The sequence below is a fragment of the Ammospiza nelsoni genome, chromosome 7, assembly GCF_027579445.1.
Source record: "Ammospiza nelsoni isolate bAmmNel1 chromosome 7, bAmmNel1.pri, whole genome shotgun sequence".
Lineage (NCBI taxonomy): Eukaryota > Metazoa > Chordata > Aves > Passeriformes > Passerellidae > Ammospiza > Ammospiza nelsoni.
The window spans coordinates 32,775,826-32,803,191 of NC_080639.1; the positions used below are offsets into that span (position 1 = coordinate 32,775,826).

The following is a 27,366-nucleotide window of genomic DNA, read 5'->3' on the forward strand; positions in this document are numbered from 1 at the left end:
CTGTTTCATGGTTCTTGAGAAAGGACAAGAAGCCTATATTTATGTGGTCTTCTTTGCCTTTTCCTCATCACTCAGAATCAAAGAAGGACTGAAAGTCCTGAACCCTACAGGGCCTGGCTGAGCTGCAGTGGCAAATTCTCTGTGCATTGTCTTTTGAAAGGGCAAGAATTGATTCTGATTTCTCTCACAAAATTACTGCATGCCAATTATTTCTCTCCAAAGGAGAAAAGGTGTGGAAGCCACACCTAGCGAGCACCAGCATTTTCCATCACATTTTTTTGCTAATGTGTCATAATGATTTTTGGAGTTGCTGAAGGTTTTCCAGGAAGCATGAAGAAAAAAAAATTATATTTGGTTCTGCTGCATCAAAAAGAGTATCCCATCTACTGAACCCTCTGATCTCAGCTAGACTTCCTCTAACTTTTTTGTTTGTTTGTTTGTTTGCTTTGGAATAGCAAAATATCTAGACAGAAGTGGGAGTGTGGAGAAGCAATTTAAAATGCCAGGTGTTGCCCTTGCCATTTTTCTGAAGATAATCAAGCTGAAACAGCATGTTAGCTTATGGACAGGCAATTCTTCAGCTAGAGACTGTTGAAGAGAGAGTTATTAAATAAAGGGAAATATGGAATAAAAAGGATTTCTGTTATCTGCCTCTCAACTAAGAGACATCTGAGCAACCCTGGTTGTGTTGGAGAGGCAGGGAGACACGGAGTAAACTGAAAACATAAAAACCACAGAAGTCTGAGGAGTCTCCCCTCTCCTGTCTGTATGGCCAGTGTGAGACCTGATTTGGAACCATTTCCACAGGGATTCTGAAGGACCTTTTAGTGTTGTTTCCTTTCTTACCATTCTCTAGGAAAAGAAAAAGGCCATTCCCTCTGAATTAATACAGGAAAATTAAGTAGGATCAAAATGTATATCAAAAAGCAAAGCTACAGCCTTGGCTAAGGAGAACTGGAAGATGGAAACTTTTATTTTCTGAGGGCATTTCTTGAAATGACATATGGATTTCTCTTGCCCACTACTACCTTGTGTACATCTAGGAATGGACCATGAAAACAATGGCAGAGAATCAAAAGAAATTAATACTGAGAGCCAGACTTCCAGGATGTACAGTCCCCTGCTGTTTCCAAAATAATTGGGAGAGTGATGAAGGAGCACACCATGGTATCACATTTAATTAAAAGGAAAAAAAAATTAATCAATTATATTCTTCCTTCATAGAGACTTTACCCATGATAAAGGAAATATACCAGGTGGAAAACAGATTTTTAAAGCAGCTCACACAGCTCAATTTTTAGTTCTGAAAAACCACAAAAGGGTCTGGTTTTCAAAGTGCTCAATGGTTGGCAGCTCCCATTGAGACACTTAGAGACAGTTTTTTAGAAAATTCTGTGACTCAGCTATGTTGAACAATCCACAAAACTCTAGTCCTAAATCCAGAGGAAACCACAAAATTTTTTGTGAATTTTTATTTTTCATTACTGAAAGTAACTAATTCACCCCTAAATCTAAATAATAAAAATAAAAAAGCATCTTCCAGAACAATTTGTATTACTGAAAGAACAGATATACATTAGCTTATGTTTTTAAAAAAATTTTCGTGAAGCAACTGCAAAATAAAAAGTACTTTATACATCCTAGGGACAGCTTTCAAACAGCTTCATGGCCCATCTGATTTCATCAGCTGCACTGACACTTCAAATTACTGTTATCAGCAAGAGCTGCACAAGACTACATAATGAAAATATGTAAAAGTTAAATCTCTGGTGCTGTGACAGTACCACTCAGTAGATGAAAAATGACTCCGTGAAACATTAAAGTCTGGAAAGAGTTATATATGAGCTTAATTACTTTTGCTTGAGAATTCTTCCTGGCATACCAGCCAAATTCCTTGCCTTTGCCTGATTTTTTTTTTCCCTCCTCTTTCTTTGCCAGGGAAGAAAGAAGCCCACAGAATAGTATTGATTTTATTGTGGACATCTACATTGGGTTTCTAGTGGATAGATCATCATCAGCCACTTCTCTGAATAATCAGACTGGAATCAAAAGCCTGAAATAGTCCCTCCCCACTCTCTCATCATGGGGATTTGAGTCTGGACCTAAAACAAAGTCCTTGGAAGTCCTACTGTAGAGGAACAATTCCAAACTGAAAACAGAAACAAGGAAGAATTTCTGTTTCCTGGAGGTCAAGAAACTCCTGACTGCATGGGAACCTCTTGATGACAGGGTGTTGTAAGAGCCCAGTGGAAAATTTCAGGAAGACCTTTAATGTTAAGAAGCCTCTTAATCACAGGAAAAAAGAAGTTAACATTGCATAGAAAGTTTTCTGAAATACTTCTCAATAATTTTCAAATTTAATATTTTCACGCGCAAGACGATCCTGCAGTTCATGTGCTCCATCAGCTGGACACCACAGCAATTTGTGCAGCTGGACAATGCTTTGCAATATTTCCTTATCACTGGTGCTTCACCAGCATTTTCTGGTGTCAGTAGGTCAGCAATGTCTCTTCAACACAGAGTCAGCACCCAAATTAGAGATGGAACAAAAAGGATTTGTGAAAACTCTACACCACTCTGAGGGTCTGTACAAGAGGAGAGCAGGAAAGGGACACACACTCAGGCTGGCAGGTATCAGGAATTCTAAAAATCAGATCATCACAGGGGAAAACAACTCTAGCAGCTCATTCTGTAGGGATTTTTTTTACATTTTCCTCTGAAATGTAAAAATGAAAGAGTTAGAAGTAAACATACCCCACTGATAAGAACTGACAGCTTAGAATTAATTGAAGTATTTTAGGGCATTCTCCTGAGCGTAGATAATTTAAAAATGCATCTTAAACACCAGCAACAAATCATTAAACCTAATTATTCTTCAACTTTTTTTTTTTATTTCTTCTGAAACACTTGCCACAAAGATATCAGAAACACATCAGCTCCATCTCAGAAAGCATCCTTGGTACCATTCACTGGGGACTGGAAGGGAATACCCAGGGAAGCTGAGTGCTGGCCCTGCTTTGTGTTCCTTCAGAAGTGCTGCCCTGGGTCCCTGTGAGGCTGAGAGGAGCTCTCCTCTGAGCTGGCACCAAGCTGCTTTGTGCTGCTTCACAGCACCCTCCTCTGCTCCTCTTTCCATACAATGCATGTGAGAGGAAAATCAATGTGGGGGGAAAAAATAGAAGGAAGCATAGAAGAGCTCCTGTGAAAGGAATTGCTTCCAGCACAACATAAGAAATGTGGGTCCAGCCCTGATTAAGTTCTACACTGATGGTTGAAAAATAGAGTATTAAAACAAGCAGTGGAGCAAAATCCATCCCACTTTTAAATTAGGGATGTGTTAGTCTTTCTAATGTTGAACCTGTGGTTGAGTCCTAGCACATAATGAAGAGCTTTTATGAATTTCATAAAGGAGAAGACATAAGATGGTGACATGTCTTTTAAACAAAGCTTCTTATTATACTTTTCTTCAATAATGTGAAAACATGCTTTTGCTAAGGGGGATAAAATGCCACATGTTATTGCAAACAAACCTTTAACTGAATAACTGGGGAGTGTTTCATAATGTCTCCTCAGGTAAAGCAAAGATTCACATTCTAATAAAGTCTTTTTATGTTGCATCCTAAATGAGTTTCACAGATGCTCAGTCTATTCACAAATCACATACAAGTCCTGCTTTACACAGGGACTGTTACATGGCTGAGAATTCTATAAAATAACTCGTGGTTATTTTGACCACCTATTTAAAACAAAATGTGAGTTTTTCTCTGATTTTGAAAAATCCATAAAAATCTTTACAAAAACCACAAGATGCCAAGTTTTGCCCACAGAGCTAAAGTAAGGCATCCATCAGCATTTCTATTGAACAGGTATTTGTGGATAAATATCATTCAAAATGATCAGGCAATTCACCTACTTTGAATTACATAATGAGAGGAGACATTCCTGGATGGTGGCACAGAGAAAAGGATTTACAGGTTGGAGAGGAAATAATTACAGGTGCTGGTGTGCTGTAACTGCAGTTCTGCCTCTCTGCCCACTTGTGCCACGAGTGACAGAAGGAAATGAATCAGCTGCCTCTTGGTGCTGCTGAGGGGACTGAGAATTCCAGAACAACCTCAGCCATTCCCCACCATGAAACACACTGATTGGCTACCAGATGCAATTACTGCAAACAGACCCTATTTCTACTTCAAATGACACATAAGCAGTTTATATTTGGAGGCTTTATGTTACTTAACTTCGGTGGCAAATCTATCTTAACATTAAAAATGAACAGCAACAAAGAGGACAAATGTATTTTATGTCAGAAAGATCACAGGTAGTTCTGCTTGCATCAGGCTTTCTAGGCATAATACTAGTAGCACAGGGACATACTTTCTTTAAAAGAAGCATCCCACCTCATGAAAAATGTGGAATCCTCCCCTGTGCTCACCACTACAGCTGGTTTGAGATATTCCTCACATAAATTTTCAAGTTTTGGCCTACAAAACTGCACATGATTGACAGAAATTTCAGCTGAAATCTTTAAGTACCACCAGAATTCTCCACAGAAAGCAGGCATTTTCAGGAAAAAAAAAATCAGTCAAAAATAGCTCTGTATCAAGCACAGTTTCGCTGGGAAATTTCCAGCAAGCTGTTTTCAGAAGTACAGGCTTAAGCCTTAACAGGTTTTGAGAGGTAAATAACACTGAATAGGCCTCCTTCAAGGAGTATCTAGGACATTAAAAATGGAATTACATAGTTCCCATCAGCAACAGAATAAACAAATTCTCACACATCACCTTTCTTTGCATTAGAGAGTTCAAGAGTTTCCACTAAGCTGTCACAGGGAACCAAATAACAACTACTGGCTTTCTTCTGGAACACAAAGGGAGTATAGCTTCCCCTAGCATTTTGAAACATGCCAAATTAAAAATTAATAGATTTTTTTTTTCTTTTCAAAAGAATATTTCAAGTGTTGATAGGTCCCTGCAAAATTCTTTCAAAAGTTAATAAACATCTTTAAGCTACATGTGGCATTGGCAGGAAGAAGTTAAACTACAGATGGCAAAACAGATCTCTTTATTTGCACATCCTTCTCTTCATCTGCAATGCTAAAGCAACCACAAAAAAAAGAAAATGCATTTCTGCCAAATCGATGTCAATTTAAAGTAGATTATTCCTTCTGGGTTTACACTATAATTGGATCCAGCTGATCAAAGATGAGTGCATTATTGTTTTCTGAGATCTGAGGTACAATCAGTGCGCAAAATTAAAAAACCCAAAGGCTATCCAAGGTAAAAGTAGAAGAGACTCAACTTTTCACAGCCCTACAAACCCATGGGCACTGCACTGGTGGCAAGGGATTATTTCCAACATATATTAAGGAACGATAAATTGGAGAAGGACTGTGCTGTGTATTTTCAAATGATGGAACTCCATTCATGGCTACTTGAATCTGGGATTACAATTTATGCCTATTTATAATAACAATAAACTAAATAAATACAAACTTTCCCAACTTATTCAGTCTTTTTCTATTTTCTTCCTAGTCACGCTTTATTTTGCAAAACCCACAAACTTCAATATGTCATTTATCCAATAAATTGTCAGCTGTCTTCACAGTTTTCCATGACCACAATCCCATCTGAAGTGTATTTTTTGAGTTAGACAGATAATTGCTGCCTCATTTAATTCCAGTCCCATCTTAAAATACATTTCCACTAGTAAGTCAAGATTAGCTTTAATTATTAGGGAATACTAATGATCTTGTAGTCCAATTTAACAGTTATCTATGGACATTTTTTTTTTTTTTAACAAATGCTTTCTATCCTCCTCCAGGCATTTAGGTCTGGTCCCTGCATGCTTGTAATGGTGGCAAGCTATGTGGAATAATGCTGTTAAAGAGGATAAAATGAGCTGGAGAAGGAACTTAGATAATTTTTTACATTTTCTCCTCCCCATCTCTGAGTGTCCATTAAATACAAAGGTGTATGTGCAGTTTTCCAGCTGGGCAAGTCTCACAGCCAATGGCACCTGGAATTATCTCTCTTGTATTATGCTGTTATATTTTCTTTCTAAAAAATCTCCTCACTGTTCTCAGGAGACAGGATATTAGGAATAGATACTATTTTAATCCTACTAGAAAAGATATATTGAGACTTATAATTCATTTGAAGAGCAGCTTGAAGCTCTGTGTAAAAGGTAATTAAATGAGGACTGGGTGCAGCCTGGCTGTCACTGGGGCCAGCCTAGAAATTCTTTGTGGAGCTTTTCTGGTTGTGTATCCCCCTTTGGCTTTACACTGCCAATCAGCCTTACAACTCTGCAACTATCTCTGAGAAAGTTACAGATGAGTAAGAGCTGAGAAGAAGAGTCCTCACATCTCGGGCAAGGTGTGAATCCACGGTAAGCAACAGGTCTGCTGCCATGCAGGAATGCAGCTTTCCCAGGCTTTTTCACTGAGCAGAGCCTTCTGTTTCCCTCAGAAATGTGAAGGTGGGGAGCCAGCAATTGCACAGTGTCAGGAACACCTTCCTGGGGATGGCTCATGCAAGGTATGGGTGGATGCTCCCCTTCTAACAGGAAGGAAACATCCCAGCTCTCAGAAATGCAAAGCCCAAGACAGGATGGTTTGTCATCCACCCACTGCTAAGGGCAGCCTCAGCCATGCCTTTCCCATGTCACCACAGGCCTTCATCTCTCTCACTTTATGCCCCAGTTCCTCACATTAAAACACAGAGCTAATCCCACTTCTCCATCCCTGGAGTGCTGCCACGAGGATAAAGGATGTGGATTTTTGGCAGTCAGAGCATGACCAACCTGCAATGCCTGCCATGAATAATGCTTGTGCACAGATACCTCCACTCAGCTGTTCTGGAGCTTGTTCAGGAATTAACAGCCAGCTGCAAAATACTTACAAGAAGCATTAAGGCAGGGGTTTTGCTGGTATTATTAGAGGCAGCTGGTTTATTTTAAGAATAACTGCATTAAAGCACAGTTAGAGAAGTGAAGAGGTCACACAGCATCTCACGGACACGGGCTGCACACAGTGCCCAGAGGAGCTTTCGGCTGCTCCATGGAGGGCGGCTGTCACTGGTGACTGCGCTGGAGGCATTTAAGGATAACAGGATGGAAGCACTGATTTCCTTGCTGTTAAACAACTCTCTTATAAATTGGAGTTTGGTTTCACTCACAGTGAGATACTTTCTTTGATTTTCTATTCCCAATAGATAGGACTAGGGATAGTGCTTTAAGCAAAAATGCAGTTTTTGGTAAACATGGACCAGTTTCTAAGTGCATAGGAAGCTCTGGGTTTTGCAAATGCACTAGAGAACATGCTATATTTATTCTGTAACATCACTGCTTTTTGTTTGTTAGTAAAAAAAAATACTGAAATTAAAGCCACATGAATATTTAACGAAGCTTTAAATAATTTATTTTTAGTTTTGTCCTGAAGATGGCTTTACTTAAGGGTACTGGTAACAATCACTTAAAATATACATGCACACCTGAAAAAAACTGATTTTATTTCTTAATTAATGCAAAATTATTAACAGAGTGAGAGCACAAAGCTTTAAGTAACTTTTAGGTACACTGGAATCCTTCCATTCTGGTACCCAAGTTCAGCTCCTCCAAACCAGCTGAATCAATGTGGAACTAAGTGCAGGCAAGCAGGAGCTGGTAAGAAACCATCATGATTTGAAGCCAGAAGAATGAACTCAGATTTTTTTTCAGGAATTCTGTTTTTTGCAAAAAATGCATGCCACGTTACGTGGTGCTACCAAAACACCATTAGGATGACAGCTTTGAAACAACATACTGCACCTCTTCTTGTGAAAGAAAGGAAGTAAAGAAATTATTCACTGTAAATATATTGATTGATTTCCGTTTCTTTTCCTAACAGTGAAATGTTCAAACACTGAAAAATTGAGTTTATCTAGTATTAAAAACTATGCACTAATTGTATAGTTATTATTTCTCTCTTAGAGTGATTTTTTTGGAAGAGTCTGTTTTTCTATGATTTCCAATTATGACTAATTGCATAATCATATGTCAACAATTCAGGTGTCAGACTGAAGACATAAATCAAAGCACAAACTCAATTAAAAACAGCAAAAAAATTAGCAATAGACATCCTATCCTCAGAGTGAGAATCTGGAAAGGCATATGCCAATACCGCTCAAACTTAACTGATAATTTAGGTAAAAATATATTTTTCATAAAAGTTTTACTAGATTTCATTGTAGAAAAAGAGAATAAAGTCCCTGTGAGCACAGATGAAACATGTTTAAAATAACACATCCTCACTAGAAATGCTTCTCAGTTTGCTCAGTTGTACTTCAGCTACATGAATTAATGGGAAATGCATGACTGAAGTTTCATACACACATCCACAGATGGCCCTTGCCAGGAGCAAAAACACATGTAAAGTAAAAAAGTTTTAAGCACAAGGACTCACACTGCCATAGAGAATCCCAGTGTGTGCTACCCTGTAAGAGGCAGGATAATCAGGCACAGTTCTGATTTGAGTGATAAAAATGAATGTAGATTGGGCTAGACTGTAAAATACTGTAAATCAAGCCAGCAGCACCAACTTCAGAGTGGCAGAACCTGGCCATCCTGTTTAATTGACATTTTAAGTCTGAACAAGACCAGCAGATTCTCAGTATCTTGAATATAATTACACTGTATCATATATATAATGCATAAAGAGACACACTTCTCATTCTAGTGATAAAATTTGGTATTTCTGGGAGAGTAGATGTAATGACAAAGAAGGAAATTAACAACAAATCACTGTGGCTATTAAGGAAGTGTTGAGCCAAAATATTAATTCTCTGCACAGAGGGAAGACAAGCTAGACAGTAGGCAGCAGCAGAGCTGTAGAAGAATTGGCAATTAGACAAATGCTATGTGTACTATCTTTAAAGTACAAAGAAATGATTTGTCTTTGCCAGACTCTGAAGAAGGTAAGCTGACATAAATTAGAAGACACTAATAGATGTTTAGTTTCTTATTATTCACATTGGCAGGGTTCTCCATCATCTTCATGAAAATACAAGTATCAACTAGAAAAATGCACAGAAAGTTTCCCTCTGTTATCAGAGGCTCCTCCAGACCAACACTTCAAAATCAACCCCTGCAGCAATGCCCAAATGCCAAACAGGTCAAGAACACACACAGCTGACACTATTCATCCTGTTCCTAGTGCTCCAAACACAATAATGGCGCTCCTGCCTGCTCTGCTTGTTCACCTTCTCACCCATAAAAACACACACAAAAAAGCAGGCATTTATTTTAATAAAGTTTCACTGAGAATGTGCAGAGCAACTCAGCAGAAGGAAAGGATATTTAGTCAGCTTTATGTACCAGGGTGAGTATTTGTGATGAGCAAGAGCTGGAATGGAAATTAAGGCTGTTGCACACTGCCCTGGAAGGGCACTCAACAGCAGGACCACAGCACACCTTCAGCAACACAAATATTGCAGCACAGCAATGTGGGACTGCTGAATGTTCTGTAAAGTCTCCCAAAGAGATGGCAAGAGATGGCACACTGCTCAGGGACAGTTGTAGAACAATATCCTTGAAGATTTAAAAAAATTGAGATGAGGTCCCTGAGCAGGACTTCCAACCTAAGGGGATGTTTCTATACACAGGACAGTCAGTTGTTCTTGCAATGCCTACCAGTTATTAAACCATATTTCCCATCAGTGCTGACTCATTTCAGCTGCTCTGGTTCAGAAAAGTAAGTAAACAACAGCCACAGGTCATTTCAATGGTGTTGAAGGATCAGAAAATTAAGATTTTGGAATACAAAAGGGGAAGAATAGTGCTTGATAATTGCATGGAAATGTAAATGCTTTGGGGATATTACATGGAGGCAGAAAATGGCATAAATTTAGAGAGAATGACTGAGGTATTCTGGCAAGTCAAAATACAAATGGAACTGCTTTTTATCCAGATGATCTCAGTACTGTTTGTGCACATTCAAACATTGCTCCTGTCTGTACAGTGACACCATGGTAGATAAGATTGTGATGGTCTCTCCCATCCTTCAGGACACTTGTGGCATTAGAGTTTGAGCCTTTTTTGTTTTGATTTTTTTTTTTTAATGAACAAGTTTGGATGCCAGCATTGCTAGAGGCAAGCAATTTATTTTACTATTTATCAATTCATCATTGTTCTAGCAATTGGGAGTCTAGCCCTTTGGATTAACAACCAAGCTGGAAGCTGGTTAGATATGGCAAGTGAGCAGATTTTTAAGCTGCCTGCTATGCTGAACTCCCATTTCAGGGGTCTAACACACTTACAAAGGAATTCATCCAGCACCTACAGATCTAACACCAACCTCTCAGCTTCCACATGCACACAGGGCTTGGGAAAACAGCTTTGTAATGATGTGCAAATAAATCCTTGCATCCTTGTACCGTTGCTCATATAGGGGGTTCATGAAAAATCTAATATCTCATAACAACTTGTATCAAAATGGAACATTTTACAGATGTAAAATAGGAACAAACCCAGGCTGGAAATGGATTCAGTGATAACTGGTTTGGCTTGATGACTTTTATAGACAACCTCAGGTGTAGAGCTTTCTAGGCATTCCACAGCTTTGCTGAGTGGTGATGGGGAAGATAAAGCAAACAATTTCCCTTTATCTGAAAATGTGTAAATGAATGATTCAACTCCTACATCCGTTATGATTGCTAAATGGTTCTTAACTTCTGTCAATGGCCTGATGAAAGGAATTCATTCTGACAATGATAAATTGTTTTCTCAGGCATTGAGACTTCATGAAAGAGAGGATTTCTTCTGAGGTGAGATGACACCATATCAGTTGAATATTGTTCCTCATTACATGCACTGGAAGCACCCAGTGATTTGCTGAGCATTTAAGCAAATTGTGGTTCATCCCTTTGCCTCTCCACAGTGATGTGGATCACCTTCCTTTACTGAATGCACAGGCTATAACACAATAAATTGTTCACCATCTCTCCTCTCTCACTTACCCTGTTGCATTTATCTCAGTAATCCATTACAGACCTCACATCATCTGTCTCCAGGTTTTGAGGGCTCCTTAATGTAAATGGGTTTGCTCAAATACATCAGCCTTAATGGACATTCTTTAGGATGATGCATGTCACATTTAATGTATCTACCACATTAATAAGGATTGTTTCCTTCACATCCATTTAAATTTCCCAAGAATGAGAAAACATGAATTTAATAGCTGTTTACTTAGTAACCCAGTAAAACCCAGTTTTAGTAGTTTGCATAATGGTGGACAAAACCAAGTGCTTGGTTTGGCAGAGGAGGGTTTCCAGTATTTTTTTCTCTCATTGGAAACCTGGAGCAAGCTTATTACAAGCAGAAGAACTGCTATTGTTTTCAGCAAGCTTTGGAATAAGACATTAGATAATTTATATAACTAAGCACTAAGAGAATGTACATTAAATGGCACTTTCAGAAATGAAATGTGAAACATAATTTTTCAATTCTAGTGTTCATCAGATCTAGATTTCAGAAAGAAACCAAGACAGAAAAAAAGGGAGATGGCACTGGAGCAAGGATCTGTTGATTAGAAATGGTTATTGGTATGGATACAGAAAGGCTCTGAATGGTAGTCTGGATTTGTGCTTGTCCACACAAGCAGTGACCACCACTTTCAAATAATGCAGGTGAACAAACATGAGGAGAAAGGTGAGAAAAGAAAATGGATCTATTTGTGGGAAAAACACACATAAGAACCAGGAAGAAAAGAGGAGCAGAAAAAAATTTATCTTGAACACTTCAAAGAATCCAGGCCCTTGTCATAGAAAAGTCTGCTCATGAAGTGTGTTTTCTTATTATCATATATATAATTTCACAGTATGGCTACTGAGTGCTGAATAAAACAATATCAGAATACAAAAGCCAAGGTTATAATCTTTAGTATTTGATGCCAATACAAATAATTTTAACAGACATTTAATTTTAAGTCAAACCCACCTCTATCTGCAAAGTAACATGTTCTTTGCAATCAATATATCTGTAAAATTGCTATCAAGGAGCTGGCAGCTTATCTATAAACTTGCTGTGAAGGACTTTCCTGGTTTCTACTGAAAATGATCACTTTGATCACTTTGCTGCATATAAAGCTTAAAGGAGGGGATTTTAAAACACAGTGCAACATATAAAATACTCACTATACTTCCTCTCTGGAACATGAAGCATCTAAGGAATTCTACCAAATGCTCCCTAAAGATGACAAACTTCAAAAAAGTTTCTTAAAAAAAAAAAAAGTTTCTTCCTTTTTCTGACCAGATTGCCTTTAAATTACACTGCAAAGCCCTTCTGAAAGGTTGTTCTTGGAAAGCAGAAAAAATGATGATCAAACCTGCCATGAGGCAGATGATTATCAAGAACTTTAATGGATTTGAGCACAGGGCTACAGCAGAGCTACAAAAGATTCCCTTGACCTCAGTGTGTGTTTTTGTTCTGGCACAAAGCACCAAAGCCTACAGTGCACTTTTAATGTTGCTTTAATAGTGTGGAAGCCCAACCCTCTACCTAGCCAGAGACTTTTCAAAACCCTTTTAAGCCTCTGAAGACATTTGCTCTGTATTATCAAGGTTCCCATTTAACACTGGATGAATCCATTTAGAGCCACTGACCTGGACCTCTAATGAAAATTTGACAAATATTGGTTCCAAGTCCTTCTTCAAAGTTTCAAGAATTCTGGCTACATTTCATCTTCATAATCTTTGCCCAGCTGTGAATTTCTCTTGGAATTCTCCAAACAAACAACAGGGCCAATGCACAGTTAGGTAATTTATTTCCAGGAATCTTTCTGCTGTGGATTCTAACCCCAGCCTGCCCCAGGGATTTAACTCCCCACACAACCTCAGTAGGAAGTGCCTTGTGCTTCCAGTGGAGCAGGCACTACCAATAATCCCCAGATGGATTTTGGATTGCTATGACCAATTCTCCTGTTATCAAGTATTTGCTCTCTAGAGAACCCACAAGAAACTTCAGGTCTATTCAGATTGTTAAAATCTATTTTATTCTTACCAGTGATGTTATTTTGATGAAAAAAAAAATCCACTTGCAGTGCTGCCCCTGATATCCAAACTCAACAGGCTTTTATTATACAATGAATCTGGCCTTTTAGCTCAATCAGTGACATATTAAATATAACATTTGAAACCAGGAGCTTTCCAGTTCAATAAAACAACTCCTTCGGATGAACTGCCCATGCTTCCACTGGATTTCAGTGATTTAGACCAGAAGAGTTTGATTCACTTATGTTGCTAAGGATGAAATGCCTGCTGGAAACCCACAATGGTAAATAAACACATTCACACATTGAAATATATCTGACAAAAAAAGAAACCCTCTTTGTTTTTACTGAAACCTGAGTGTAAATTTAAGAACAGACTTGAAACTTTCTCAGACACTTCTCATCAGCCTATTTAAGCTGAGGCTGTGTTCTGTGTGAAGCTTGAGTATATCATTAGCAAAAAGCTTATTCCATGCTGACTTGCTCTTCTAGCAAAATTTCACCCATTTGGGGTAACAGAAATGGAAACTAGACCCAGAAAAATTATTATCATACAACTTTCAAACTGGGGCTTGATAAATCACCACAGTGTTGCTGTCTGAGAAAATGGCACATTCAGTCTTTCCCTTCAGCCTCAGCAGAGGCTCATACCAACACTGAAGAATGATATGATTAATTACAACTAAATTTCCTGTTCATTACAGATACATTCCCAAAAAGAAAACAGCCTGTTAATTTGTGTTTACTCAAAAACACTGTTGCTGCATACCCTACTATTCCCATGTGAAGCTGACTGCAAGAATGAATTCTTCAGTAATTAGCATTTGTTTGCTTGGGCCATGGATTTTTGACTTTTCCCTTGAAGCTGTTTATCAATGAAAATTCTGAATGCATTTTAATTAATACAATCACACTTTTCCAGGAGTAGCTGCTAATTTGAAACAGTAGTTGAAATATGAAATATTGAACTTTTTATTGCTTTGTTCCTCTCAAGATGTCTATTATTACACTCTGTATGTAAAGGTGTCATCTGGAACTGTCTTGTAAGTTTTTGGGTCATTGTGACAAAGGGGAAATTCAAGACAAATAATGACACTTCTACTCCCTTGAGGGAAACAGAATTCTTTCTCTTTGTAAAATGAAGGTGCCTTTTTTATGTTTACATGGGAGCAATACCGTCAGGAGCTTGACACATCATCTGTGCATTCAATAAAGGAATTTTATTTATAAGAATACCTTAAGACCCTGCTGTACCTGTCTGAGCTGGGGAGTCTGCCATGACATGAAGTCAGCCTTTTCATCATGTCCTTTCCTCTTAGGCACTTGAGCATTTCCCACTTCGTCCCTCTTTCAAAACACAACTGCTTTATTGCAAAGGGCTTGAGGGAGAGCTCTGAGGATGACTGGGCTTCAAGGGATCCTCAGGGGTCCTTGGGTCTGCTGCCTATGGGGGTCTCTGCTTGCTCATTGACACCACAGCAAAGGCATCCGGGGCGTGACACATTTTAAAAAACTTCCAAAATGGTTGAAATATATTTTGAAGATCAACTTAGCACAATATAATGATTGCTTCATATGGAAATGATCATGTGTTCATGAGATATAAGTATATCAGGAGGGAATTTGTATATAACTGGGCAGTGTTGCTTTCTTTCAACTGAGCAAATCTGAAGAGCCAGTGTAATATTTCGATTGGTTTAGATCAGCAACTGACAATTAAAAGCCTAGCAACTGGTGTTTTACACATTTTGTGATTCATACCCAGGAGTATCTCACTGTTAGAAGGTGCTGAACCAGAATTGTCTCACATTGCACCTCCCTAGAGCACTGATATTAGTACCTTGTTTATTGGTTAACTGGGCAGGACTGCTGTCAGTTTAGTTACTTTAGTGACAGTTACACAAACACATGCTTTTCCTGCTGCATAAAAAACCATTTTCCCTGCTTAATGATAGCTTTTCTACCATACATTCAGCTCTAAGTCTGTTTTCATAAAACCCAGTAGAATCAATGCATTAAAATACAGCAAAAAACCCACAGCAAACTTTGTTTTCTGGGGAAATGGCCTTAAGCTGATGGAGAGTGGATTTAGGAATTAGAAAGAAATTGTTTAGTTATAAGGGTGGTGAGGCCATGGAACAGGTTAGTGAGAGAAGCTGTGGCTGCATAGAGTTTCAGCAGGGGAAAAATCAGTATCTTTCTATGAAAACTTTTGTATCAGAAAAATGCCAGAACCCCTATAAAGAAAATTTAAAAGCATCTGACAACCTGCTCCATAACCACTATGTCCTGTCAGAGACTTGGATTTGGTGCCTGTGGGAGGAGCAAAATATTAATACTCTCAGAAGCCATCAGAACTATCTACTACAGGATGCAACAACAAATAAAATATCAAAATATAGCAACTAGACCTCAACCACAATCACCAGTTACACTGATGAACAACAAGGATATTCTGGAGTATTTTTACCAAAAAAAAACCCAAAACTCTGCAAATGGTTGTTTTTTTTTTTTTTTTTTTCTTTTCAGAGTCTAGATTAAACATTAAAACATTTCACATAATTCAAAGTAAAAGCTTTGAGAATTTTTGTTATGGAGGCAAAGTAATTATTTCAGTATGAGGAAAAATAATTTTGAGCAATCTTAGGTGAGGTATTATCTGCTGGGCAATTTCAGGTAACACAAAAGAAATCCTTTATGTACAGCATGAGAGGCATGAATTCCTGTTTGTGAATTTCTGCCAGTGCCTACCACTGACAGAATGCCCTCAGAGTCTTACACTGTACAAAGTTCTTGTTATTCAGCTGTTGTCATGGAGCCAGGTGATGGCTGAGTTCTCAGAGAGGGAAGAGTTTAGGGATCTTTCCTTCAGGTAACACAGCCAGAGTTTATTTGTCTGAATTTGGGCTGTACAAGTCAATGAAGCATGCAAACATCTTCCTACTGCCCCCAAAAGAAATGTGTTTTGACATGATACCTCTGCTTGGACTTGCTGGGTTGGCAGTACCAGTGAAATGAAAGGGATTCTGGCAAAAAAAAATGGAATCAGATTTGAACTTTTTAATGAATTTTTTTTACTGCAGCCACTATCTGCAAAGGGAACTTGTTAAAGGTGAATTTTCCTTGTTCAGTCAGTTCTTTATATTGGTGACACACTGCTCTAATACAAACCTCAGATTTCTGTTTTGTCCTCCATTGCCTATTAGATATTTTTACATGTAGTAAAATTAAAAATTACTATGTGCCAGTCACAAGGCAGGGTGGATGGTGTTGCCCTTCCACAGCAAAGGCAACTTTATTTGCAATAACAGCTTTAAAGGCAACTTTATTTTCAATAACAGTTTTAAGGTCTTTTGAATAGACACCTGTTTGCTGTTCCTTGTGGTTTAGTTTATCTCAGCAATTATTCTGCTATTTACATTTTATTCTGAATTTTACTAGTTCAAGGCCACATGACAGAGTTACAATATGTTAGTATTATTCCCACTGAAAGTGCCATGCACAACAGCCCTTATGCTAAGCCACTGGGTGTAACCCACTGTTCTTGGAGGCTGAAATGATCTTTCATAACCCAAGGCCCTCCAGTCAAACATTGCATTGACCCACAATTGTAATGGTGTGTACTCATCTCAGGCATTTGATGAAATCTGGCTATTTAGGAGCTAAATGAAAGCTAAAGCTGACATAAGGGGGCAAACAAGCAAAGTAATGAGAATTAAACATGTCTTTTTTGCAAGAACTGACCGCAATAAAATCCAGTGTAAAATATAATTCTGTACCTATTACATGACTCTGACATGTAGTCCTTGTCATGGGGTCCTCCTCTTCTTCTTGCAGGTTTTCTGTGACTACTTTAGCCTGTACACAGTGCAACAACAAAAGTGAAGAACATCTGTGACTCTGTATATGTTGCTTCATGACAACTACAGAATGTTTTGCAGAAATAAATCAGAGTAAAGTTACATGGCAGCTAAGAGTGGAATATATAACCTGTCTTATTCTATGAATGATGTCTGACGATAACAACTTTAATTTCATTCAAAATCACAATATTCAGCAATGAAAAATACTCTTGGAAGATGCACTTCTTCAAAATAAAAACCTAATATGTAGTGTGGTATCTCTTTAGTTCAGTTTGCAAGCACTGAACTTGGGCATTTTTATTTCCACCTCTGTTTAAAAGCATTTATTAGCTAGACAGAGAGAAAAAATTCATTTAAGAACGCAGTGCACTCTAAGAGCTGTGTGTGGTATTCAAGTTTGTGTTATTCAAACCCCTCAGATATTCTGGGTTTTTCCCAAGATGTACCCTTGCCCTGCCATTCTGCACTCCTGTTTCCCAGGTGTATAGACAACCTGAGTCCCTCCCTAGCACGCAGTGAAATCCCCTTCCCTCCATCACGTGCCATCAGTGGCCACCGTTCAGTTTCAAGGACATATTTTTCTGCCATGCTCCATAAATCAAACAGGAATAAAGATACTTCCATGGTGATGACAGGAGGAAAGGCAGCACCACAGAAAAAAAATTGCTTTCAATATCTCAGGGATCTTAAATTATTTGCTAATCACTCTGCGCTGTTTTAAACTGCTTACAGCATGCTCACCATAACAAGAGCACATTCTGTGATCTAAACCACTGGAATTTATCATCATTTGGATGACATATCTTTGATCACAGTGTAAATCCTGCTGGCTGAGTTTCACAAGTAGCCCTGTTGACCTCTTGTGAGCAGCCCAAGTATAACACCAAAGACTTGCTCTCCAGATTTTTAAAAATACATTTATCATCTCTTAATCCCAGGCATTTGATTACATCTTTTCTTTCTTATGAAATGCCTCTCTTCAGGCTGTGGAAAATGAGGCGACATTTGTGACATTTCACAATATTGGGATAGATCCCTGGGTGTTCCCCAAACACACAGCCTGAGCACACAGAGTGCCACACAAGACTCCTGGTGCCTTGGGTTTGGTGCCACATTTCCACATCACAAAGTGAAACCTGTGGCTGTTTTAAATCACACAGGGCTGCAATAAAATCACAAAGATGAAATGAAGCAGCGCAGCACAAAAATGATTGTATCTCACCTTAAGCTCCAGCCAAGGACATGAAAAAGCACTGAGAACATGGAATATCCTTGGTGTAGGCTGAAGTGTTATGTATTTCTGCTGGCTGGCCTTTAGAGCAAAGTGCTTTTGTGATGAACACTAACGGGAAGTGTGTCCCTCTGAAGGTGAATGCACAAGGCCACCATGGGTGGAACACTGCTTTTTCCATAAATCCAGTGCCAGTCCAGCAATAACATCCTTTGCATGAACAGAAATCAGAGGTAATTAATTGGTGCATATGTTATGGTGCAATAGTGCCTCAAGCCTGTACCTGGCACGTCATAAGAAAAGTGATTTAATCATCAAAAATTAAATAGCTTTTAAAGGCAAAGATTGTGCTAGAAAATTAATGTTAGAAACTGTTCTGGCCAGGATTTAAAGCAGCAGTATATATCTGATAAGCAGTTTGGAAATACAGCAGCTTCTGCACTGAACCGTATGACTGAGTGCACTTTGCATTGTTCAGAAAAGAAAAAAAATCTTCCTGGTTTAGGGTTTTTAAAAAGATTTATGCTGTTTTCTCCAAAAGCATTAATTTTGTCTTTTTATGAGGAAAAAAAAATGCACAACAGGCCATCCTACTGCATGTGTCTGTTTTCAGTCACAGCTATCTCCCAGCCCTTTGCAATCTGCTTCAAAGTGAACAGACACCAAAGAATAACTGGAAATTATAGTAATAAGATTCATGAACTTTGAATTTAAAGACTTTGCATTGCTTTTCTTTTAGAAGTTTGGAGGACAAGATGAAATACCACATTTTGAGGAATCTTAAGGTATATCTCTTTCATAAATTAGCATTAATAACTGTAAGCACATTTAAAATCTTGTTATTCTGGATGTCATCAGTCTCTTGGCACTAGATATTTCTTTCAGGAATTAAGTGCCACAGAAAACACAATATGAAAGTCAAAAAAATGAAACATATAAATGCAACTTAATCTTCAGAAACCACACAAAAATACTTTGTAACAAAAGAGTGTGTGGTGCAGCAGAAGTAATGCCTTTTCACCATAACTAACATGTCCTTAAAAACTAAATAGTATAATTAGCATTTCTCCATTATTTATGTACATTAAGAACAATCTTAGCAGTTCCTTCACAAAATGAAGTGTGTTTCTTTAAGATATACTTCAAAGACTATTATTGCAGCATTTAGAAAGATTTCACAAAATGACAGACAAAAAGCACAGCAAATTATTGCAGCATTAGAAAATAATAAGTTAGAATGAAATTGTAGCAGCAATGTGTAGAGTTTTTGTACTTTGTACAGCAAGGAAAGCTGTCAGGACCATATTAAATGGGGCATAGTTAAACTGAGTGGCTCTGATAAGGGGCTCTGCTCTGCTATCTAAGTTCTAGATCAGTTGGATTGAATTTCCTGCATATTGCACATTTCCAGACTTTCATTCTCTCTCTTTCCTTTCAGTGACACTACAAGGACAGCCTTAGATATGCTTATAATTTGTGGTTTTATAATGCAGGAGACATCAACATTTTCAAAGAAGAGATGATACCAGAGGAGTCAGGAGGAAAGTTTTCAAACACATTGATTTTGCATATGTTCCCTGTAAGTTTAAAAAAAAAATGACCTTGCAGATGTTCTCAGCAAAGACGTCTGTATTAAAGTAAAAAAAAAAATATTTGCCTGATTTTGAAACTATGTATGGAATGTCTTGAAACTATGTATGGAATGCCTTGACCTCAAGCATCTCAACATTAGCCCTAAGCTAGGAGTTTTTTCATTTCCCAATACAAAGCTTTTTGCAATGTTCCCAGAGAATTTGTATTTCAGATTCCCCCAGTTGTGTGTGCTGCACTTCAGTACCTCATTTCTATCAGAACAGCAAAAGGAACAGCCTCAGCTTCAGAGCAAGTATTATATGTGGCACAAGTTTCCAGGCTGTTTGTTAAAATTGTGGTTATGGTTAATAATAATCATAATAATATGGACAAGGCAGCTATCTCAGGGATGAGGAAAAATGCTATAGGGTTAAAGCATTTCTGCTCTCCTTGTGCTGGACTTAAAACATCACAGGGAAGGTCCTTGCTAGGCAAGGCATTGCTCATTAAATTCTGAGGTTAATTAAAAGAAGCTTCACTAGGAAGGGCACCCCTTCAGCCTGACTTTAGGTTACAGTCCTGGACTCTGTGTGAACTCTTCTCAATGCAGTAAAGTCAGACTCCAGCAGCTAACAGAAAACAGGGTAATTTTTCTTCTATGTTACAATATTCCTTCTCTCTGAGTAATTTAAATTATCAGGTACAGTTAGTACCTTACTGAAGTATAAAACTAACTACAGGCCCTTAACAGGGAGATTTTTAATGGCAGAAAGTGAGATGCATGTCCAATGTATGTTTTTGCTTTTGAACATTCCCTCTTAAATGATAAATATTCCCAAATGTGGTCAAATAATTTGCCTTTTCCACATCAGCAGTGTACTTTTTAGCTTTAATGACCTCTGTAATGTTCAGAGGAATGTTCAATACTGGCATGCAGTTTTAAGGGAAAGAGTTAAAAATAAAATAAAAAAATAGTCCTATCATTTCACTCTACTACAGTATTATTATAGCATCATTGTGCACGTATCTTCTCAGGAATTGAATTGCCAGCAGAAGCAGTAGAATCTTCCTGACTATCTGTATAATGTGGCCTATAGCCAAGCTGCCAACTTTTGTATTAACTCACAGTCCTCTAGCTACACAATATCCTTCTATCTTATATATAAACAGTTATTATCCTGTTTGCCTGCAATGGCAATAAGAAACACATTCAGAAGTTAAAAAGAAGGTAATAATGTTTTCATGTACTGTAGCACTTACCAGGGTCTGATTCTGCATTTCCATATCAGCTTTTGTGTTGCTGTTTTTCCTGTGGATTCCTTGAGAGCTGATAGAGTTGCCATGAAGAGAGGAGCCCTGGGAGCTGCCCTTCGACACACTCCTGTAGGAAACATTATTTGATCCACTTTCTGTCTGCTGAGCTGCTTTCTTATCAACTCTGCAGGTAGAGAGTGATTCCTCTGATGAATTGCATTGCCCTTCTTCAATCACTCCACTTTCCCATTCCTTTAATGTTTAAAGTAACCTCTCTGTATCTTTCTGTCTCTAGACCTTTGAGTGATAAATGTTTCTAACTAGCCTTGATCAAACCTGTCACTTGCAATTTCAGGTAGTATATCAATTTAGCCTTTCACATGTGATGATTTATATTATATTTGGGACTGCTGTGGGGCAAACGTGAAAACATAATATACCCATTGCTAAGTTCTTCTGTGACCAAAGGTTGTGAGAGCTGGAAAGGTAATTAATTCTGACAAGTTACCAAATATGTGTTTTCTGGTTACAGTACAGGAAGATGGAATACATTAAAACATGTACCTAATTACCCTCTATATTTACACACCATCTGCCTAGATTCTTGATTTCTGGAATAATTTGAATTATCAGCTTGGATGTAACTCGCTTATCTTTAATTTCAAAGACCAATGGTTTGGTTAAAGTAACATGAACAAAATTATCATCTCATTGTTAATGCTTTTTTTTTCCCTGTAGAGAATAAAGTCAAAATTGTGCACCTACTGTTTGCTACTGCGCATTCTTAGCACAAAAAGAACATACATTGAACTTCACATCTGGGCATCTGGAAAGCTACACGGACAACAACACATCCCACATTGTGTTCTGGAGTTTTACCTGTTTAAAAGCTCTCTCATGAAGCTGTCTTTTGGTGAGTAGGCAGCTGTGGTAGAACCTCTGACTTGTTCACACTCAATCTCACCAGGAGAGTCTTGGGAAGGCTTCACAATTCTGCTCTCCATGGCTAAAATGTCACCATTGTCATCTTTCCTGTTAAGCTGATTTTCTATTTCACAGTGCTGCTCAGTTTTCTTCTTTTCTTTTCTTCTCTCTGATTTTGCCTGCTTAATTCCAAATCCTGAAACTTTTGTGTCCTTTTTTTCCACCTTAGTTTTAGGAACATCAGTTTTCCTGCTACTCAGTGCTGGGAGCTTACTCTTTCTGAAGCCAAACCAACTGGCTATGGAAGGCCCAGTCTTCTGCTTAGTCTCCACCGTGGGGGATTTGGTTTGTCCCTGACCCTTTTGCACATTTTCTTGAATGCATAACATGACTTTCTCCTCTATGGTAGGTTGCAGAGATGGAGAACTCAAAAGATCATTGACCTTCTCAGAGGTTTCTTCTAATTTTAAAGACATTTGCTGCCTTCGTGACCTTGTTGCTTCCAGTTTATGAGGACACTTTACTCCATCAAAGCTTTGGAAGGACAACATTTGTTTGGAAGATACAGTAGCCGAGGCTTCTAACTCCAGTTCCGCTGACAGAACGCTTTTCTTACCCAGAGCTTCATGCTTAAAGCTTTCAGTGCTTTTCTCACTCTGCACAGATAGACTGCGTGCATCTTTCTGAGAAAATGGTTTGCTTCCATCGCATTTTGAAGTGCTGTGAAACTGGTCTACTCTTTGAGATGGTCTGAAGGGCAATTTGCTTGGGCTTCCATGCTGGCTATTGCAACTACTCATATTTCCAACAGAGCCTTGTCTAGGACAAGAATTTTCTGTGGGTTTACCAGTATACAAAAGAGCCTCTGGTGTCACTGCTGTCCCAGGAGCAGCCTTGATCTGAAGCCCTTCCACGGCCGAGCTCTGCCTCGTTAGAGAATTCCCTCTGTCAGAGGTGTTTGTAATGATCTGAGTCCGTACTTTCCCGAGCCCCTCAGCCCCAGGGGCAGGTGGCTTCTCCCCTGTGTGGATGCTGAAACTCTGACTGCGAGCCTTCGCTCCGTTCATGCCCAGAGCCGGCTTCAAGTGCGACTTGCTGCCAGAAGAAACAGATCTCTTAACTAATTTGTTTTGTAATCCATCTCCTCTGTCTACCACCAAGTTGCAGCTTTCATGTGAGTGAGCTGATGCTGTATCCATACCAATTCCCACAGCACAATTATTTTTTACTTCAGCATCAGACCTGGAGTCCTTTAATTCCGCATCCATTGCACCTTTGGTGTTTACACACACAGACTCGCTTTGCTTGTACTTACTGGAGCTCCCATTACTTTTGGAAGCTGCATTTATGCTGTCTTTTTCCTGCTTCCCTGGAACAGTAGAGCTCTTGCGGAGAAGCTGGGGAGATTTGACAAATAATTTCAGTCCTACAGGGAGACGGGTTTTCACTCCTCTCTCATTAGAGTTTTGAGAGGCGTGCGCGGCATCGCCGGCGTGAAGCGGCGTTGACGGGAAATTGTTTACCTGAGACAGCAGAGGCTCGCTTGTGCTCATCGTGTGACACTGAGGAGTTGTGGGGAGAATGTTTGGCATCTTCTGTAGTTGATCCAACCCGCTGTCACTGGAAATATTGTTTTTTCTGGAATAGGTGTCTTGTGAAGGAGTTGTTTCCAGTGATGGACAGCCTAGAGAAAAGGACCTGGCTGTTTGAAAATCTGTGCTGGAATACTCACGATTCCTGTGGAGGCCCACCTGATTAGGGCTTTTTGGGCAGACTTGCTTTGTGGAAACTTTGGAAAGTCCTTGGCATGCACTGTGGGATTGCTGAGATGTGCATTTATTTTGCATAATTCCTTCTGCATTTTCTCGAAGGTAAGATAATTCAATTTTGGCCCCAGATGATACATTTTTTGCTTGCATTTCATGACCAGATTGATTATGAAAGCCAGAGTTCACAGTCCCTTTTAATGGAGATGATTTCAGTACATTTTTTGCTGTTTCAGTGGGACCAGCTCCTCCTAACTTTACTGCTAGAGGTGGAGAATTAGCATAATTAGGCCGAATCAACAGGGATGTTGACCTGCCTGGAGGAAGGGGTGGGGATGGAGACCGGGCTTCTACAGCAGCTAAATCACAATGAAAGTCTCTGGTTGGAGGTTCCCCATAGCTACTGGGCTCTATAAGGTGCTGAGGCAACAGTGGTGATGCTGGACTCTGACTCTTTGGATACTTTGCCCCATCTCCTCTGCCAGGACGTTTCAAGTCAGGCAGGGCATGGGCAGGGGGCTTTGGAACCTGAAATTCAACTTTTGAATCAAAAGGACGAGGTGGGCTTTGAGCCTTTTTGAATCTTGAAAGCTTTACAGGTGGCAGAGCAGGTGACTTCTCAAGGGCTGTGGGGCCCACTGACAGAGCTACAGGTGCCTCCCCACTCTCAGAAATCAGAGGTTTTTGGGGAGAAAATTTACCTCTGCTGGGTATTTTAGTGACATTTGGCTTTTGATTGATTCCTGCATGCACAGTGGAGCTTGAATTGACCTTGTATGATGCATCATACACGGGCTTCACTAGTTTCTGTCGTGAAGCATTTTGCTGTGTCACCCTCCCACAGCGTGAAGATTCACCACAGGTCATGGGGACAGCTGTATTTTTATTCCCTGTATTATCTTCAAGAGTATTTTTCCCAGTTTCATCTTCCTGTCTTTCTGAAGCAGTGTAGTTTCTAGCATTGGGTCCTGGCTGCATATCAGTTCTTCCCTGAGGTATAAGTTCAGTGTATTCTGCACTGGACATAGTTTGTGGCTGGTTGATTGAAATCTCATTTCTTGTTACAGTGACAACTCCAGTTTGATGTGAGCTGAATTCAATTGGCTCACCATCCTTAGCATCATATATTACCATAATGCACTCTTCAGAAGAGGTCTTCTTTATAACCTTCTCTTGTTTAATGAAATTACATGGCTTGGGCCTGATATCTGGGTGAACAGGTATCTGGTTCTCTTCTTTGTCAGTAGATACAAACTGAGAATTCTCTGTGACTTTGAGCAAGTCAGAGGTCTTTGTATACTTCTCAGGAAAGGGAGTTGCTAATAAATCTGAGGGACTTTTCTCATCACTGCTTTCTATATGCAATTCATCCAAGACTTCATTGTCATCAGTGTCTGAAAGCTGAAAATTAAAGTCCTTCCAGCCTGTATTAGAATGGCTTTGATTTAACTGTAACTCAGGCAGCTTTGCTCTGGTGCATGATTTTGCTTCTGTCTGAAATCCACTGACAAAACTAGTCAATTTCTCAGGTCTTTCCTTTGAATCAAAAAATGGACTTCTTTCTGGCAAATGTTTCCTGTTAGGATCCCAGTCAAAGAGACTGTCAGAAATGCTATGAGTTAATTTGTTACAATAGATCCGGCAGTCTTTGCTTGGAACTTCCTGCAGCAACAGTAAGGATGAAGAGTCATCATCTGCATCATCATGGGAATCTGAATCATAAGAGAAAGTTTTGTTGTGTTCAATGCAAACACTTCCCATTTCCATTGGCTTACAGTGAGTCTGTTCATTATGGCCTCCACACTTAATTCCAGGGGAATATATTCCTTCGTTGGAGTTCATGCAATCTTTGTAGCCCCATTTTGATATTACTGAAGGTGGTTCAAGTAGTATTTTTTGCTCCTGCAGTTTTTTCAGCCCTTGTAAGATATGGTTTTCCTTGATGCGAGTTGGAGGTAGATCATCTGCAGGACTTGAGAGGTTGCTTGGGAGCGAAGAACCAATGCTTATTCTTTTATCCCATCTCATGGATGACTGTCAAAAGAAAATAAAAATCATTTGTGTTATAAGTGCTGTCAATAAAAGTGTTACCATTTTGGTAAAGAGATAGAGGAGTTGCATAAGGACATTCCATTATATTCTTTTCTATTTAAAGCAAAGTTCTTTTTTAATAAAGGATTTTACAATGGTGTGAAGGCTGCTGTGCATTACAAACCTGTAGGAAGAACAATATGAATGGAAGGATTAAGATAAAAAAGAAGAGCAGTTTGGAATATGAAAGGCAGGATAAATGTCTGAACAAATGAGGAGACTGTAAGTAAGCTGGAGTGATAAAGGAATCACTCAAAAAATTAAAAAGGGTGGTAATAGGTAGTTTAGTGACAACTGCTTTCTATATAAAAGTGAGAGGAAAGTAAAAAAACTTCTGAAACAGGCAGCTTTTCAATTAATCTTGTTTCAGATTAACTCAAACTAATACATGAAGAAAATGAATTTGATTTACCCTTTTGCTTGTCTTTCCATCATTCCAAGTGTAGGAGGAACCACTGGAATATTCACTGCAAGCACTTGAGAGGGAGAGTTCACTGCTGCTGCAGCTGCTCCGAGGATACAGGCGGCTAGAGCCTGTCATATTTAATTGACTCTGGCATTTCAAGACAGGTATGCTGGATTTCACATTCTGCTGACATTCCTAAAATATGAGAAGAAATTGAAATATCTTATGGGGAGAAAATGATCATTTAACTTCCCCTTGATTAAGAATGGCAAAGAAAAAGCAAGTTAGCCGCTTCTGCCTTCCTCTCATGTAATTTAGCATCTGGTGAATTTAATACAGAGAAATAAATTTAAAATTGCTAACAGTTTCATTTGTCAGGGGGAAAAAATCCACAATGCTCAGTGTTTTCTTCTTTGTTCTTGGACTAGTATTCTGGTCTTCTTATTGTAAAGATTATTCTGAGTCTATTTGAATTATGCTTCATACATAAGCAACGTGCGCTGGTAAGATACAGTAAACAAAGTTATAAGAATACAAGTACATCTTGACAACTGCATTATAGCCCCACAATGTAACAGATGAGGCTGCACAGCCTGGACAAGGTAAATTAATTTAGTATCCTGAGCAGAATGTCCACTGAGAATGGAATCTCTCCATTACAGTCTAATTTTGGTTTCCTATCTAGTTCAAAGCTTTGTCTAAGAAACTCTCTGACGTAGGACAATCCATCTTCGTGTCGCTCGCAGACAGCTGAAGCCTCTTGCTTATGCAATTTATTGACACTTTATGGCTGCCTTTAGTACTTGTGTAGTTATCACCCCTTTCCAAATGCAATTTCAGCTGACTGTGACTAAGTGCCAGCTTTGAGGAAGAGAGTAATGAAGAGTAGATAGCACTTTAGGTAAAATATTAAACCTCTGTTGGAGTAGCTAGGATGCCTTTAATTTGTTTTCAAACTAATATTCTTGAGCCCAACAGCATTGGAGCTTCTTTAGTGTTAAGTGCTTGCACTATTCTCCAGTTTCCTCACAGAATCAGACATCATTTTAATTACCAGGAACACCAGACATGACTACATGAAAAGAGGTTGTAATGAGGTGGGGGTCAGTCTCTTCTCCCAAGTAGAAACTGATAGAACAGGAGGAAACAGCCTTTGGGGACACTGAGATTGGATATTAGGAAAAATTCCTTCGCTAAAAGAGCTGTCAAGCAACGGAGCAGGGAAGTGGTTGAGTCAC

General features: G+C 38.9%; 1 protein-coding gene across 1 annotated transcript in view; it reads right to left on the bottom strand.

The window, feature by feature from the left end:
- The window catches only part of NCKAP5 (NCK associated protein 5), a 355,478-nt gene that overhangs the window by 33,216 nt on the left and 294,896 nt on the right, over positions 1–27,366 (bottom strand). The window contains exons 12-15 of the mRNA XM_059476435.1: positions 26,135–26,323; positions 21,821–25,665; positions 20,948–21,125; positions 16,801–16,879 (exon numbers count right to left, since the gene is read on the bottom strand). Of these exons, the coding sequence (XP_059332418.1) occupies positions 16,801–16,879; positions 20,948–21,125; positions 21,821–25,665; positions 26,135–26,323 (4,291 nt within the window). The remainder of the gene's footprint in view (positions 1–16,800; positions 16,880–20,947; positions 21,126–21,820; positions 25,666–26,134; positions 26,324–27,366) is intronic.